The sequence below is a fragment of the Poecilia reticulata genome, linkage group LG3 (assembly GCF_000633615.1).
Source record: "Poecilia reticulata strain Guanapo linkage group LG3, Guppy_female_1.0+MT, whole genome shotgun sequence".
Taxonomy (NCBI): domain Eukaryota; kingdom Metazoa; phylum Chordata; class Actinopteri; order Cyprinodontiformes; family Poeciliidae; genus Poecilia; species Poecilia reticulata.
The window spans coordinates 10920146-10936155 of NC_024333.1; the positions used below are offsets into that span (position 1 = coordinate 10920146).

General features: G+C 39.4%; 3 protein-coding genes and 1 long non-coding RNA gene across 5 annotated transcripts; 1 reads left to right on the forward strand and 3 right to left on the reverse strand.

Moving 5' to 3' along the window:
- Positions 1 to 320: 320 nt before the first annotated feature.
- Positions 321 to 4014, reverse strand: LOC103461999 (protein TANC1-like). The gene is made up of 4 exons (XM_017303865.1): positions 3844 to 4014; positions 3547 to 3651; positions 2313 to 2504; positions 321 to 445 (listed from the first exon to the last, which is right to left on the reverse strand). The coding sequence occupies exons 2-4, from the start codon at positions 3620 to 3622 to the stop codon at positions 321 to 323; spliced, it is 393 nt and encodes a 130-aa protein (XP_017159354.1). The 5' UTR covers positions 3623 to 3651; positions 3844 to 4014.
- Positions 4015 to 4372: 358 nt separating this feature from the next.
- LOC103461998 (uncharacterized) lies at positions 4373 to 6238 on the forward strand. The gene is made up of 4 exons (XR_533254.2): positions 4373 to 4477; positions 5046 to 5217; positions 5491 to 5541; positions 6120 to 6238. It is a non-coding gene; the product is annotated as an uncharacterized LOC103461998 (long non-coding RNA).
- A 689-nt stretch (positions 6239 to 6927) lies between these two features.
- Positions 6928 to 12882, reverse strand: LOC103461997 (general transcription factor IIF subunit 2). 2 transcript variants are annotated; one of them, XM_008404429.2, is made up of 9 exons: positions 12747 to 12882; positions 11857 to 11930; positions 11465 to 11489; positions 10949 to 11087; positions 9836 to 9889; positions 8338 to 8419; positions 8123 to 8222; positions 7824 to 7967; positions 6928 to 7680 (listed from the first exon to the last, which is right to left on the reverse strand). In XM_008404429.2, the coding sequence occupies exons 1-9, from the start codon at positions 12810 to 12812 to the stop codon at positions 7558 to 7560; spliced, it is 807 nt and encodes a 268-aa protein (XP_008402651.1). In that variant the 5' UTR covers positions 12813 to 12882; the 3' UTR covers positions 6928 to 7557. The 2 variants fall into 2 exon arrangements, with proteins under 2 accessions (XP_008402651.1, XP_008402652.1); XM_008404430.2 differs by lacking the exon at positions 9836 to 9889 and having other exon boundaries at positions 12747 to 12881.
- Positions 12883 to 13110: 228 nt separating this feature from the next.
- Positions 13111 to 15775, reverse strand: gpalpp1 (GPALPP motifs containing 1). The gene is made up of 7 exons (XM_008404428.2): positions 15584 to 15775; positions 15369 to 15480; positions 15184 to 15294; positions 14783 to 15032; positions 14515 to 14679; positions 14326 to 14427; positions 13111 to 14205 (listed from the first exon to the last, which is right to left on the reverse strand). Exons 1-7 carry the CDS (start codon positions 15666 to 15668, stop codon positions 13987 to 13989), a joined length of 1044 nt encoding a protein of 347 aa, XP_008402650.1. The 5' UTR covers positions 15669 to 15775; the 3' UTR covers positions 13111 to 13986.
- Between the last annotated feature and the right edge of the window lie 235 nt (positions 15776 to 16010).

Sequence of the window (16010 nt, forward strand, 5' to 3'; positions counted from 1 at the left end):
AAAAAAAAAAAAGCTCAAGGAGGTGTATTTACACCACGACGGCTTTGATGTAGCAAAATCTGCGCAAACAAAATTTAGTGAGGACTCGGAAGACAAAAGAGCTCGTCGCTTGAAACCACAAAGACAATTTTTGCCCTACACACATACACACATCTTTGAGAAAAACTTATTTTAAAGCCTTTGGGGGTGTAACTAGCACGCAGACAAAACACACTTTCTTTTTTCTATTTCACCTCATTCATTCCCCTGCCTCAGCCCCCACTCGGACTCTTATTCAGCTTCATTGATCAGTACCTGGACAAAAAAAAACAGACACGATGCTAAAAACACGCCCATGGGCTCCCGTTCTCACCTCTGTGGTCCGGCTTGCCATGGCAGGAAGCAAAGATGAGAGCTTCTCTCGTACTGGAAGAGCCGTCCACATACTCCGGCTTCCTCGCCCGTCCTTTGGCCACGGCGGAGAGGCAGGAGGGAGAGGGAGGAAGAGCAAGCCAGGGTGGGAGGCAGGGATTGGAGGGTGGAGAAAGGGAGGGATGAAAGAAAGTGAGCGAGAATGAGGGAGAAGGAGTGTGAGAGAGGGAGAGAGAGAGAGGCAGGGAGATTAAGCCTACCCAGATGAGATCTGCGGTGCAAAATTTTGAATTGTGTCCCAGGAGTATACAGCAGAACGTACACAGTGAGGGCCACGCATGCAAACGTTATTCACACCATAGTGGGTGTTTATCTATGACATATTAATGCCTCTGCTGTGTGGCTGCGTGTGTGTGTGAGTGTGTGTCTGCGTGCGGTAGGGGAATCTGTGCCCTCTCATGTGTGTGGGTGTGTCTCAAATTATGCATCAGCATCTCAGGATTGTTGGAAGCAGGTTCTCCTGGAGAGGAGATGAGTCGCTCAGGGATGAGGCGTTTGCAAACACGGGAGTGTGCTAATTTGGTATTCTCAGGGGGGGAAGTGACCGTTTGAATCGTGCATGTCGACAGACTGAGGGAAAACTCTGCAGAGTAAACACACTGTAGTTATATCTGATTGTACACGGCCGCCAAAGAATTTGGGGGGGCTCGGGCGCTACGGACGTTAATTTGCTGTAATTTTCCCTTCCTATTTGCTCAGGCTGCGGCAAGGATTCATGCAATGAAATGCAATAGGACTTTTTTTTTTCTGAATGGCTAGCTGGACTTGCTAAAAGATACTGCCACCTACTGTTTCTCCTAATGTAAGGCATCCCTGATACATTAGTTTTTGAACTTACTCAAGAAATGTGCTCATTTTAAAGTTCCTTTGCTTGCAAACTGTACGGTCTTTTCATTCTTCCAGTTTGTGACAAAGAGATCGACACAAAAAAATTCACTTTCAAAACATTAACACGTTCCTTAAAATCCAGCTGCAAGCAAGGATCCCGTCGGAGAGGCTTTAAGCAAGGGTGCACTTCCTGGAAATCTTTGCAGCATTTGCAATTTCGACCAAAATTAACACTGATAATTTGTCTGACAGAAGACAGCTGCACGGATTTAGAAATACTGCTCTGATGACAGGCATGATCAAACTGTGCAAGTAGGACTCTTTTCTTAAGTGCTCGCTGTCTCATCTTCTTCACTCTGTGTCACTCCCTCGGCTCCTGATTTTGCTTTGCAGTTTGGGAGGGAAGAGGAGGAGAAGAGAGGAGACGGGCTTGCAGAAACTAAGAAATAAGAAGATGGTTACATCAAGGAGTCTTTGACCTATTTTTAACACAAGATGTGCTCCACCCTTTCTTTTATATTCAGGATTCTAACTCATTTAAGCAGAGATTAGGATTATTTATTTAAACTGCACTTTACAACAACCAGGAAAATATGTTTTAAAGAGCTTTTTTCGTTAACTTTTTATCTCATGTGGAAAAAAAAGAAAGATTTTAAAAAAACACTGTAAACTATCAAAAACTACATCCACCAATACACAAAACCCATGTGATCTTAAGCAAACTATAGTCAAAACTGTATTTGCTTTGAGTACTCTCATCAATTCCCAGAATATTTAGTGTGCAGATCCAAAACAATAAAATGCCCTGACATTGAGCAACCTAATTGGGGGGCATCGCCTTCAGTTGTTTCTCTGAATTATTAACTCTGACAATCTGTCTCGTGTTTTTTGGACCCTGAGGACCTGCACTTGTACTTTCTGTCATGTATGGAACAAGTGAACGCACTGAAGCTCCCTGCTTAACAAAGCGGAGCCATGCAAAAGCATCTCGCTCCCTTTACAGCGAGTCCCTTACGCACAGATCTTTGTCACCAAGACGTTGCTTTGTGTTGATTACTTTAATAGCGACCCACCTTGGAACTTGACGCAGGACTGGGAGGATACTATGTCGCCCTGGCGAGGGAGAAGCGGGGAGGACGGTAAAGAAATGGACACGCCCTTAGTCAATCTCTTCCGATTTAAATGCCTGCCATTATGGCCGTGGTGATGAGTGGCACGCTGGCCGCTGCCTCTTTGCTGAATGCAGGGCATGTGCACCTCGACACCTGCATGGGATAGATTTGAAAAGGTGTTGATTAGCCAGACCTTTGACCAGGAAGATGGCTATATCCCTCCTTAGGGAATAATCATACATCAGTTCATAATAGTAACATTATAATGTTGATTGCAACTAAAACATCTAAGCCTAGGCTTGAAACTGAATGAGATCAAGCAATACTCTAAATTCTAATTAAAATGTATAATTAAAATGTTAAAATGGTGCGGGTAGTTTCGTAATAAATCAGTCTTTAGTAAGCCATTAGTATGATGTGTAAACTAGGAAGATATGCTATAAATAAGTTAGTGTAAATCCACAAGATCACCAGAGACAAGACGAGATGAAGTGGTCGTTTTTTGGAGTCATGCCAGCGCGTACTGTAAACCCACTATATGAATTTAATGAGACTGACACAGTTCTCTGTCCTCCTCTCTGTTCTTTGCTTCCCAGAGCAGCGCAATATTAAATATTAATGAGCAACATGGTTGCTCTAATGCCGAGCTCTACTTATGTTCATGTATCTTCACCGTGCACGCTGAAATCTTCTCTGTACTGCTGCGAGTTGACAAGTTCAGCCTCTGAAAAATACATAGGACTTCCAGAGCATGCCAAAGATGCGAGAGCTGCTAATTCACTGACAGCGACACAAAACATTCAGTGTGTGCAGCATCTCTGCAGGTTAACCTTATCTGCTATGTACAACCTCTCACAAATTCTTTTGGATTTTGTTTAGTAGGTCATGATGTTTGCCTAGCCCAATCCAACTTTGACTGACACACTTAAAATAAAATCAGCGGGACACCGTGTGAAGGACAGAACACACTGATGAATTAGGCTAATTGAAATGGCTCCTTTTGCCTCACCCAGGAGGAGAGAACCTGAATATTGTCAGCAAATAAAACAAGACCTTTAATAATGTACAAATATATTTTCTTATATGAATACTAGATTCAGCATGAAAATCCAACAGAAAAAAAAGACTTGGAAATACCAGTGCATTTGTACAAGTTTCTCTTCGACTTTTAATGTATCAGTAGTTTTACTGTTACCTGCATTTTTCTGGCTCTTTTTGTCTCCTTTTTTCCCTCCTCCTTCCTTCTTATTTCCGAACACTGCTCTGAACATAGCTGGAGTCCTTCTCTGGTCTGTACCGCCTTTAAGAGAAATAAAAAGGCATACATTAGATTTGAGCATTATTTCAGGGAACTCTACTCGTTGTGTTTCTTGTAGAGTATTTTGAGACCGTTACCGTCCTTTTTTAAAAGGTTATTTTCGCTCACTGATGGAAAACATAACATAGATATTAAACACAAACAGTCCTCTTGTACAATGAGAGCTATGGTTACCTTTATTTAAGTCTTCCTGGATGCCAGCGTGCCTTCACTTATATCCATGGGAAGCAGCAGAGAGACTACTTTCGCTGGCTGGCGGAGTCCAATTAAAGAGTGTGATGTGCTCTCAAAATGATCAAGGGAGACGGGAGCGCGTCTCCTGCGCGAGCATGTGTGCCTCGTGATCTAAATATGTCGTAAACATTTTTTTTTTAAATATTATTTATATTATCAGACTTTCATGTTTTCACTTGAAACATATTATTTTATCATTAACGACTGCTATTTATATCCCTGCTGTCGCATATTATCACTATTACAAATGTTAATATATGATTTACCTACCACAAAATCATCAAAGCAATCAGATAATCAAGTAAATAAGTCGATAAAAAGCTTTCGTTAACTGAATTGATTAAGACATTATTTCAGGCAACCCCTTCTGTGAACACTAGGGGGCGGTGGGGGTTGATAAAATTTTTCTTTTCGTCCACAAGGGGGCGAAACGAACATCAACGAGAAACCTATAAAACCTGGAAGCTAAAGCGCTAGCGTCCTTTTCTGTAGCTGGTCGCTGTGAGAAGCTTGCAGGAGTTCACAATGCTTTACAAGATTATCAATCTAGTTGCTTCAAATGTCAAGTTGCTCGGTAAGTATTTCCGAACAATTCTTTTGGCCAAATAAGAAAGTCCTTTGACAATGATAGTGAGTTTTTATTTCATTAACCAACAACCACGTGGAAAGTAGCTAGCTCCACATTGTAGGAAGCTAACAAGATATGTTCGGTCCTGGTAATTAAATACATGCTACGAAATTGTGCCTGAATTTCATCTATTGGCTAATTTCAGTTTGTCGAAAGTTTGTTAGCTTGGAGTGGTGGGTTTTTAAACCAATAGTGTGTCGATTTGAGGGAGCTTCCTGTTGCCTGTTATTACTGTAAAGATTCTTTCTGACCCTCCCAATCTGCTCAAGGCAAATTTTTCAGCAGTACATAAGCTTATACAGCATTTAATCTGCTCCAAACCTATGCAAGTCTCACTACAAGCATGTAGTGAGAGATTTGTAAATTTTTTTGGGGGGGGGGGTTGACTGTTTTATGAACAATTGCTGCAGACTATAGCAACTTCTCGTCCATTTAAATCACCCATAAACTACAGTAACCAACCCCAAGTTGTTTGTGTATAATGTAAATGCTCTTTTTGTCTTTTACCCCCCAGCTAATCGCATATCATTGGACGGTTACCTCTACGGACCAGATGTTGGATGATGACTGTCTCAGGCTTTAGTGCATTGATCTAATCAGTGATGTTGAAGCGGGCTATTCAAGCATCATGCATAGATTCAGCAAATTACGCCATGGGTGAACTCTGAAGAGCAGCAGTCATTTTTGTAAGTACACTTGTTACTGGGACTCTATTTTTATCGGCTGGTTACGACGTGCATCTTTGACAGCCCGGGCTCTCTGTTGTGAGAGAACCTGGGTTTTATTATTTCAGATGCAACAGTAAACGTCCCTGCGCTTTCTGCGCGCCTGTTTTCAATGGTGCCTCAGATTGAAGAGGGGAAAACATACTTTACCGTTTCTGTATTATAAACTCAATGGGTGTACTTCATGATGTCACTAGTTTTAAGTCTTCACTTTCCTCTTTCCCTTGTTTAAAGGTTACGTTGAGATGACGTTTAACGGCAGCAGTGAGCAGCGTGTGACGGCAGGTGAGCACAAATTAAATGTATTTGATGAGACGTTGATTTGCATCCACTGATAGACCTGAAGCAGACTTCTTTGGCTTCTTGGTTTGCATAGCGATGCTAAACTGAACCTTCCTCATGTTTTCTGACTGCTAAATGTTACAGTAGCCAGATTAGATTGAGGAGTACATTTAAACCTGCTGGGTATGACGCAAGTCCTAAAACGGTGTTTCTCAACCCTGGTCCTCACTGCCCCCATGTCCTGCATGTTTTAGGTATTTCCCTTCTGCCACACACCTGAATTGTCTCTGGGTGATTAACAGGATTCTGCAGTACTTGATAGTCATGCAATCATTTGAATCAGCTGTTTGGGAATAGAGGCACATTTAAAACGTGTAGAGCAGGGGGGCAGTGAGGACCAGGGTTGAGAAACAGTCCTAAAAGTTTAGACATTTCGTCCAACTGCAGTAAAAGACTGCCTTTTCTAGAAATTCAACTTCCAATGTGTAAACATGGCCAGTCCCAGAAATGATTGAGTTGAATGTTCCTGAGCTCGATGACTATTTGCTTCATGCATCCACTGAAAATGATTTCTCTTGCAGGAAACGGGTGAGGCGTTTCTACAGTCGTCCTGCGTCACTTGAATTTTATCGTCTCCATCATTCTGAAGACTGATTTGCGTTTTCATGCTTTTGTAATAAAAAAATTACAAATCCCTAAATGTTTTCATTCTGATTTTTTGTTCATTTCAGAGAAATGGCTCAAATTTTACAATTATCCAACAAATAATTGGGTCCAAACTTTCCAGTGAACGTTTGATAAATCAGTGACCAGTATAGCCTCCCTGTTCCGTAATTGATGATCCCTCAAGTTTGTCATCGTCTCAATTTTGCTGATGGCTGCAGCAGCAAACGGTTTTTCCTTTAAGAACTGCCACACATTCTCAATCGTTTCCCTTGTTTTTTGGCCCTAAAGAAAAATGCATAATTATGCACACCCTCACTCAATACAGGTATACATAATCTGTATTCTTAAATCCATTATGCATCCAAGTTTGGAATTGGAAAATGACATGAGTAACTCACTTGCTAAATAATTGTGCACAGTTTATACTCTGCTTGGGAGGGCCTACACTTGTATGAGTCCCTGCATCAGCCAGTGGCTCTGCTGATGACTGTCTTGAGTCTAAACCTAAATGTACAAGGCTGTTGTCACTGAACTTTTTCTCTACCCCACTTTTCCTTCCACTTAACTTACTGCTGAACAATGACCTTGTTCAGCAATAACATTTGAGTTTACTTTGTAGGTATTTTACATTGATTAGCTAATTAAGACTTCACAATGTTGTAAATTTGTGAGACACTGACTTTGGGGTTTCATTAGCTCAGTCATAATCAAGATTACAAGAAATAAATGTTTGAAATAGTTCAGTCTTTAATCAAGTTTTACTTTTAGAAATAAGTGATGAAAATTTTAAAATTTCTTCACATTATTTTTGAGATGTACCTGTATTTGACAGCACTTGTTTCCAGAGGTGTAATGTTGTGCTCTCACATGTCAAAATACTTCCATTGACAACTTTATTACATAAATCAAATGTAAAACACTTAAAACCCAGTAAAACTTCCAGTGCAGAAGATTTGTTCCATCCAAATCACATTTGGATAAAAATACTTACCTGCCACTCGTTTGCATCTCTTAGGTGAGAATTGGGTCCAAACTTTCCAGTGAACGTTTGACAAAAATCAGTGACTAGTATATAGCCTCCCTGTTCCATAACAAGTTAATTGCTTGCAGTCAAAATACTACAATTTTCCATATTATACAAAAAATTAATCAAAAGCAGCCTAGAAATAAATTTCCAAATGTAAGCATTGTTGCTGTTCTCTTATGGAAGCCAAGCTGAGGGTCATGTGTGCAGAAACTGTAACAAAACAAAAAACCTCTTCTCACTGCTTCTCATGTTGAATCCTAGTGTAAAGAAATAGGAACTCAAAGTCACAACCTGTGTGACAATACAAGGGTTTACAAATTAAAAAACTATTCATCAGTTTTTTCCTCTGCTTGGTAATGTCTGTACTCCGGCTTGAGTTCCCAGGTGTTCTTGTGTGTCCCCTTAACATTGTAGATGCCAATATCACGCAAGATTTCCTTCAGGTATGTCTGTGAAGACAACCAAATATAGAAAACAGTCAAAAATAAATCTGCAGCAACATTTGTTTGTTTCCATAAAAGCAATCTTCTGGACAAACAAGATTCTTTAAAATCCCTCAGCATTAATAACATTTTTCCTGTCGTGTTCTCACCACAGGCTGTTTGGTGATGTCCACCAGGTCTTTGATGTTGTAGTACTGGTGCTTCTCAAACGCAGAAAACAACATGTCCAGCACTTGCTGTTTGTCAGATCTCGCTCTCTTGCCCTCCTCTTTCTTTTTCCGCTCGTATTCACGCTGCAGCAAAAGTAAGCAGAGCTCAGTTACCAGACATAAACTCGCATGTGTTGCAAAAAGTGGACATATTTCTACATGAGGCCTGAAAATTTGTGGAAGTAAAGGAGTGAGAACGAAACGAATGAGGAAAAAAAAAAAGTTTTTAATTTTTTTACATTGTTTTCGTGGTTGGCCACAGGCTTGTAGTTGGTGGTGACTGGTTTCAACAACTGCTGTGACAACCTCGCTGGTTTGGAAGACTCTTCAATTTGTAGCCTGTAAGATATGACATGCACAATACAAACACACCTGAAGTTCACAGAAAACTGCAACGGTTTTTTGAACGTATTGGCTTTTTAACCCTTGTGTAATCTGAAAAAAATACACTCACCGCTTTAATTTCATGTAGCTTTCACTAACAGCAGGTCTGCATTCTGCTCTCTGCACCACCACTCCCTCCAAGGCTATCTTATCTGAAAAATGGCAAAGTTATGTCAAATCCTGAATAGAAACAAACAGAATGAATCGGTTTAAAAATGTTTTAGTCAAAGTTCAGGACAACGAAATGGATACAGATTACACCAGATGAGATGCTAAGAACAGAAGGTTCTTTTGCAACTTGCACAAAAATAAAAATAAAAAATCAGTCTGAAGGAAAAAATCTGGCTAAAGCTGCAATAAGTACTAGATGGCCTCACACTAGCTTGTGCAGCAACCGTGGCCTGTAAGCCTTGTCTTCTGTTCACTACATCACTTGCAATACTGGAACCATTTTTAAGTTCCACTGATGTGTATGCAACATGAATGAAAGCTGTGATATTAAAGTATTATTTGGTTGTTCAGTCATTTGACCTCTTATCAGCTGTGAAACGTGGAGGTGGAAGAGTTTGGCTGCAGTAGGACCTGGCCAGTTCACAGAATATAAAATCAATTCTACAGTGTATCGAAGGATGTCTGAGGTAAAAGTGAGACCATCTGTTAAAAACAAAACAAAATAAACAAAACAAAAAAAAACATAACCAGAACTGCAGGATGAAAATTACCCAAACATACTAATTAGTCAACCAATGACTGGTTAACAATTTTGAAACTGAAAGCGCCTGAGCCCGGTAAAAGTCCACATCTTGGTTCCATTGAGATGCTGCAAGTCACCCCTCAAGCATCTTTGTGAGGTAAACTTTCCTCATATAAATGGCAAACGCTGTTAGTTGGCTATATACGTTTTTCACTGAAGATATTTCAACCAAAGGGGGCGAGACTAACAATAGAGGGTAGGATGCCCTACATTTTTCCCCAGCTGCAAAATCCATATTTGTCATTCATTTATTAAGTAAACAAAAGATGACGAATGTGGATATTTGTTATTCAAGTACAATTGAATTATTTTCTGTTCTAGCAATTAAAAAAAAAGATATACGAATATTTCTTAGTATAGAGATAAATATTCAACAGGTTTTCATAATTTTCTATAACTTGTTTCATTCAGTAAAATCTGTTTGGAAGGAAAAGCACACATCAAGTCAATGACAACATTTTTACTAAAATCCAAACCAAACAGTTTTCTATAAGATTTCCACAACTTCACCAACCAACACACAGAACTATAACCTGCTCATGATGAGTCACATTTGACATTTGGACTGATTTTTGAGCACAACCAAAATCAAAATGTGTGGACCAATTAACACAAGTGTATGTCCAACAATTCTTCAGGATAAAGACTTTGTTCTGCTTCAGAAGAGCCTAAATGTTACCGCCATATAAATATTCCAAGCTCCAATGTTGTCTCTATATGGCTTCATGATGCAACGCCACAACTTCCAGATGTTTCTAAAGATCGCCACTCCTTTGATCAGAGCTCTCGCTTTCTACAAAAATGGAGGACTCACCTGGACCTGCCCCCGAACCTGAGCTGCTGCCATCAGATCTTTCTTCTGACTGGCCTACAGGAAGGGAGGGATGGTACACATGAAAACACAGGGGGATGCAGAACGAGGGGAGGAGGGGATTAAACAATAAGAGCCATAGCCAGGGTTTAGTCCCACACGAAAATGTTAAATCACACAGCTTCATTGCATATTATTCCACCAAGCAGAAGCCAGAGAGACCTTAACGCAAGCAAGCAACAGACACTGTGTATCAGCGCCGATACACACCCAGAGGGCTGCACAGAGGCTTATTTTATTAACTGAATTTCAAAAAAGGCTTTATGCAGAGCTAGAAAATGATGTAGGTTTATGTCTGTTTTATAGGCTCTAAAAAATATATAGTAAAGTTAAAAAAAAAAAAAGATCCACATGGTATTAAAATATATGTTGTTCAAACTGTGTTTAGCCTCTACAGTGTTTCAGTGCAGCCCATTACACACAGATGGACACAGATGTTTGCAGTCAAGGAAAGAACTGCAGCACAAGTCCATTAGCACCAAGAGCACATAAAACCAAACCTGAAAACATTCGCAGGGGGAAAAAAAGGCATTTGAAGCCCAGACTAAAACCACGGAAGCCCATGCAGAAATTAAATCAACTCCACACTGAGTGATGATTTGTGCTGATTCAGTGACACTGCAACAGCTCCCACAATAAAGCCACTTCTTTTACTCTCAGTAGACTTAAAAAGCGAATCAAAAACCAATAAATGACACACGATCAAACAAAGACACGGCGGCGCTCTCACCAAAACAAAACACAAAGCAGACAAGATACAGACTATGACGGCTGTTTTCTTTTGAGTATTCGCTTATCCGCTGTATGCGGTACGTTACTGGTATGTACGGTTTCATTAATGTGGACAACGTCTCACTCAAGAAAAGGTCTGTTCTCGGCACATGGAGGCGAGGAGTACAAGCAGGGGAAAGACGTATAGAGCAAGAATGCACAGGTAGCAGAATGGATGCCTTCACCAGCGAAGATGTTTTACATCGCAGAAATCTAAGGATGATTGAGCGTTAACCGAGTGTCTCATATTTCAGCGCAAGTAATCATTCCGTATCAGAAACTCACCGGATGAAGTCTCTGTGAAGACCGTCAGCATCTGACCCCCCACGGACTGCATGGTGAACGGATGCTCGCGAGGTGCAGAAACCGTCTTGTCTTCAATGCCTTCGATGGTAGTCAACTCTTCATTTAAAGTGAAAGATACCTGTAGGGAGCAGCCATGTGGGAGTTTTGAGACCACTAAGAACTGAACAAATAGTTTTTATTCAGTTCTTATTTCATTTCATTTTTAGCTAGTCTCTTATTTATAGGTGTTAAACTCTAAATTGCAAAATGTACACAGAAATATGACTGATTTATCTGAAGAGTTGTAGAAATACAGGTTAATGATGTGTACACCCAGGTATAAAAATTACAATTTGTGAACTTATTCTTGGCAAAAGCATTGTGTCACCTTTTAAATCGACTATGATCATTCTTACTTTTGATTGTCAAGAAGGAAATGATAAAAGCATGTCTTGTACCTTATGTGTTACGTATGTATTTGTGGGATGCTGCATAGTTCTATAAAACGTGACTTACCTCTGGTTTTCCTTGGTTTCCTTTTCTTTAAAATAAAAGCAAAAGACAATATTTCACTGAACTGGCTGCCAAGAAGATATGCATCACTTATGGCATAATAAAAACCCGTCTACACATTTCAGTTTTAATTTCCTCTCTTTATCTACTTAGTAAGTGCCAATCTTCTTTCTTCCTGCACTTGCCTATGCCACTGTGCTTTCAGGAGTTATTGTATCTGAGAATAATAATAATAATAACAACAACAATAATAATAATAAACAGCGTTGTTTCCTATAAAGCATTTTCTGGGTGGGATATAGTGGAAAAGCTTCCATATAGCGTAAGAAGCTCGCAGTAAAATCATTAGCACACACATTTGCATGCCTTGCAGACGGAAGCCTAATTTCACATACTTGCAAATTCTGATTTTCCCGACCTCGCCTCTTCCTGTAGCTTTTGCCCATTGCTGAGAGAGGTACTTCGGTACCTGCAAAATCAAAAACCAAAAACGAGTGTTTATCAACCAGGATGTTTTTTTTCCTCTGAAAACAACTGATCTGGTATAATTAAATGTGTATATATATTCCCCCTTTTGTTCAAATGGAAAATCTGAGGACAGAAATTATGACTATTGGTTTGAGGTGCACTTTATTTTTCAAATTCTGGTTTGACTTTATAATTCAGCTGAATAAGTAAAACCCAAACTAGTTAACCAGTTAACCCTTCTTATAAAAGTACGTAAAACAAGTATTTAATTCTATTAGACTTAGATACAGTAATACAGTAATAAAGTCTTTAAACATCACTACTTCGTATTCAGAGGCCTTATTATATTTTACTAAATCAATCACAGTAAAATAATGAACGTGGCTTCATCATTTTGAATGTAATCTTGTTAAATTAAGCTTTCAACAAAAACATTACATGAAGCAAATTGTAACAGTAAACAACACAGCTCATCCAGATGAATCCATTAATGAAAACAATTTTAATTCTTAATTGCCATGGAAACGTGTAAAGTCCAAGTAACAACGAACACACAATACAATATAAAGCTTTCACGTAATTAGTCTTTTTATTATCTAAGCTAAATTTTTATTACGGCAGAGCTTAATTTTTACAATGTTCGGTCAAATTGAATATTTATTTGCCACGCCAAGCCAACCTCCTTAGTATGTTGTAGTCTCCGATATGGTAATAACATATAGCGCTAATGTGCTAAGCTAACATTTAGCTTCGGTCATCTTAAAATAATTAGTCTTTAGCTCATTTATAAACTTGCTTGTGGCTGGCATATACTCACCTTTACGAGCCAAACACCAGTATTCTGCTTGGCACCAGTTAAATCCACTTCTCCTTTTTCTGACATGCTGTAAAACAATGCTAACTTACTATAAAAACTGCCACACGCGAGTTCAACAGAAATACGGTAAGAAGTGAGTACGGAAGCTCTGATGGGTCTTTCCAGTTTTCGCTTCCTCGTTTTTCTGCAAGAAAACATTAATAAAAACTAGGAACAAGATTATTTAGTCATTGTATTGGGATAAAAGTTTATTCAAGCTATAAAAATAGTTTTGCGAAAGCTTAACCAGACACATGAAAAATGTGCAAGCTGTTTTACAAATGAAACGAACTGATATAAAAATGTACACAGGTCACTTTTATCAGGAGTATAATCTGGTTACAATCTAGTACAATCTGGTTCTGCTTTGTTGTTTTAATAATGTAATTTTTGTAGTTTTCATTTCCTATTCAAAATAAACTGACGTTAAATATGTTTTTGTTTCTTTCAGAATTTCTTTGTATATGCCATTTACATCCATCGATCCATTTACCTGCTGATCCTTTCAAAGTTGTGGTGAGTTAGTGGAAGAGACAAATTACCAGTCCATCACAGGGCAAATACAGAGACACACACAGTACAAACACACTCATACCACAGGGCAATTTAGAATGGTCAAATAACCAAAGAGTAATATATGTGGACTGCAAAAAAGCTGGAATACACAGAGAGAACCTACACATGCATGAAAGAACATACAAGCTCCATGCAATCCTACTTACATGTATCAAAGGAAAAGAAAAATCCATAAATGTGATGGCGCTAATTTGGCAGGGATTATTACAAACTATTGAAATAAAACATTTATGCAGAGATCAGAGGTCCAGCTTTCATTTAACAACACTGTCACTCTGTTGCATTCACAACTGTAAATGGATTCTTATAAGTCCAGAATAAAAACTTCAAACAAAAATATCGTCACCAATAGTGTGACAGGATGGACATAGATAAACTAAATTCCAGAAATGCCCTTTATGCTTTATGGGTATCTGGTATCCACAAACAAGTTATAAGATGGAAGAATACATCTGAACATATTTACATGTTATTAGTCCTAAAAACCTTCTGGAAAATATGCAAACTTCACCACACGTTTTTTTTTTTGACAAAAAAAAATCCAGTTGTCCTTTACAAATGTATGGTCACAACCTCATACAACAGCCAGAAAGCTACACAAATTTTCATTAATTCTAACAAAATGCTACAGAAACATTCGATCTTTGCTGTGTGAGAAGCGCGTGTTCAGTTCCTGAGATTTCTTCAGCAGCCGCTGCTTCTGGGCTTCATCAAAGCGATTCACCTGCAGGTCTTCGTCTCTATCAAACGGCCTCCTCTCTACTGGCTGGTCCGCCGCCTCTTTGACTTTTTCCTTCAGCTTCTTTGAGTGTAAACTCATGAGAGACTCACCCCGTTTGGACTCCTTGAAAATAAGAAAGGTATCGCTAATGTGAAAAAATGCGAAAAACTTCAAGAGGTATGAATGCCTCTAGTAGGGACTGTAAAGAAGGGTTTTTTGTAGCAATAGAGAACAGCTTCTTACATTATATTTTGATACTTTGTCTGCCATTTCTACGTCCCTTCGAGAAACCTGTGGGACTTTATCATTCTTTGCCTCGCCAGTTTTCTTTCCTTCAAGCCGTTCCTGTTGGTAAACATAACTTTTTGAGATCCAATCAACAGTTAAGTTGAACACCACTACAAACGGTAAATTATATTAAAAAATAACTACCCGGGCTTTGCGCTCCCTGTCTGCCGGTGTGTCCGTCCAAATCGATCGATCGTTGTTCTCTGGACCTGACCTCTTCTTGAAGGTTCGAGCCCCTAAACCAATGTGCTGCAATTCTGGTGGGAGCTCCGTCATCCACGTTTCTCTAGACACCACCTCAGGGGCCTCCTAAGTAACATAAGAATCAGAAAGAGCAGGGGAAATTTATTTACAAATGACAATTTATAAATGATAAAAGTCTACAGTTCATATTATGTGGGGGAAGGACAACCTCTCCAGTGAGCTTCTCTTTCATCCTTTGTGCTCTTCGTTCAAATTCGAGAGCCACTGAGTCTTGAACGGGCCCTTTGGCGGGCATGGGTCCGATCACATCCTCGTCCTCTCCTTCACTGCTGGAACACTCGGCCTGGTATCCTGGAGGCAGCGCAGGCCCTGGGAGGCCCTCTCCATCTTCCCCATCATCGCTGTCAGATGCTGCTCTGTGGAACCCGGGGGGCAAAGCTGGTCCCAGCACAGGGGGTCTGAGGAAATAACACACATTCATCTAACTTAGGCCTTCCAGCTCCTTTACAGATTTCTTCTTTTGAAGCTTTTTGTCACACCTTAATATAAATGTTATTTACCACGTCTTCTTTAAAGGTACCTACAGTAATACAAGATGTTTTTGCTCACCTTTCTGGTGAACTCTGTTTTTTAAATCCTGGTGGCAAAGCTGGTCCAAAGAAATCATCATCATCATCATCATCATCATCATCATCATCATCATCATCATCTTTGGTCACCCTGTATAGACACATATGTTACTGTTGTGCTTGTTGGATCACTTTTCATGACCAAACATTATCGTGGCCACCCACTCTGCAGCTCCTCCAGTCCTGGGTCTTTTGAACGCCACCTCCGGCTCACTCTCATCCGAAGAACTGGACGGCTCCCCCCGCTTATAACCGGGAGGCAGCGCGGGACCAGCGACTACAGGATGTAAAGAGAAAAAACAACAGCTGGAATAATAATAATAATAATAATAAATGGAAGTATGTTGTTGATCGCTTAAAACTAAATATCAGTTTCTTACAATCATTTTCACTCTCGTCGCTTTCAGATCCATCCTTTCTAAACATCGGCGGTAAAGCAGGTCCAATTAATTTATCAGAAGACATATTTGATGCAGTTGTTTCTGTTTCTGTTAAAATAAGAAGTCAGTCTAACAAAAAACAGACCTATGCTTCGGGAAACATTTGTAACCTATCACACAGGAAGTTAAACACCGGAACGGCAGGATTTCTCGTTAAGTAAACAAACATCAACGTGGTAAAACCGGAAGTGAGTGCAAAGTAAAAGCACACAAAATTATAATAATAATAATAATAATAATAATAATAATAATAATAATAATAATAATAATAATAATAATAATAATAAATAAATAAATAATATTATTAACGGTAATAGCGGACAAATCCGATCTCACTTCGTTTTATTTCAATCTTGGAATGAATTAT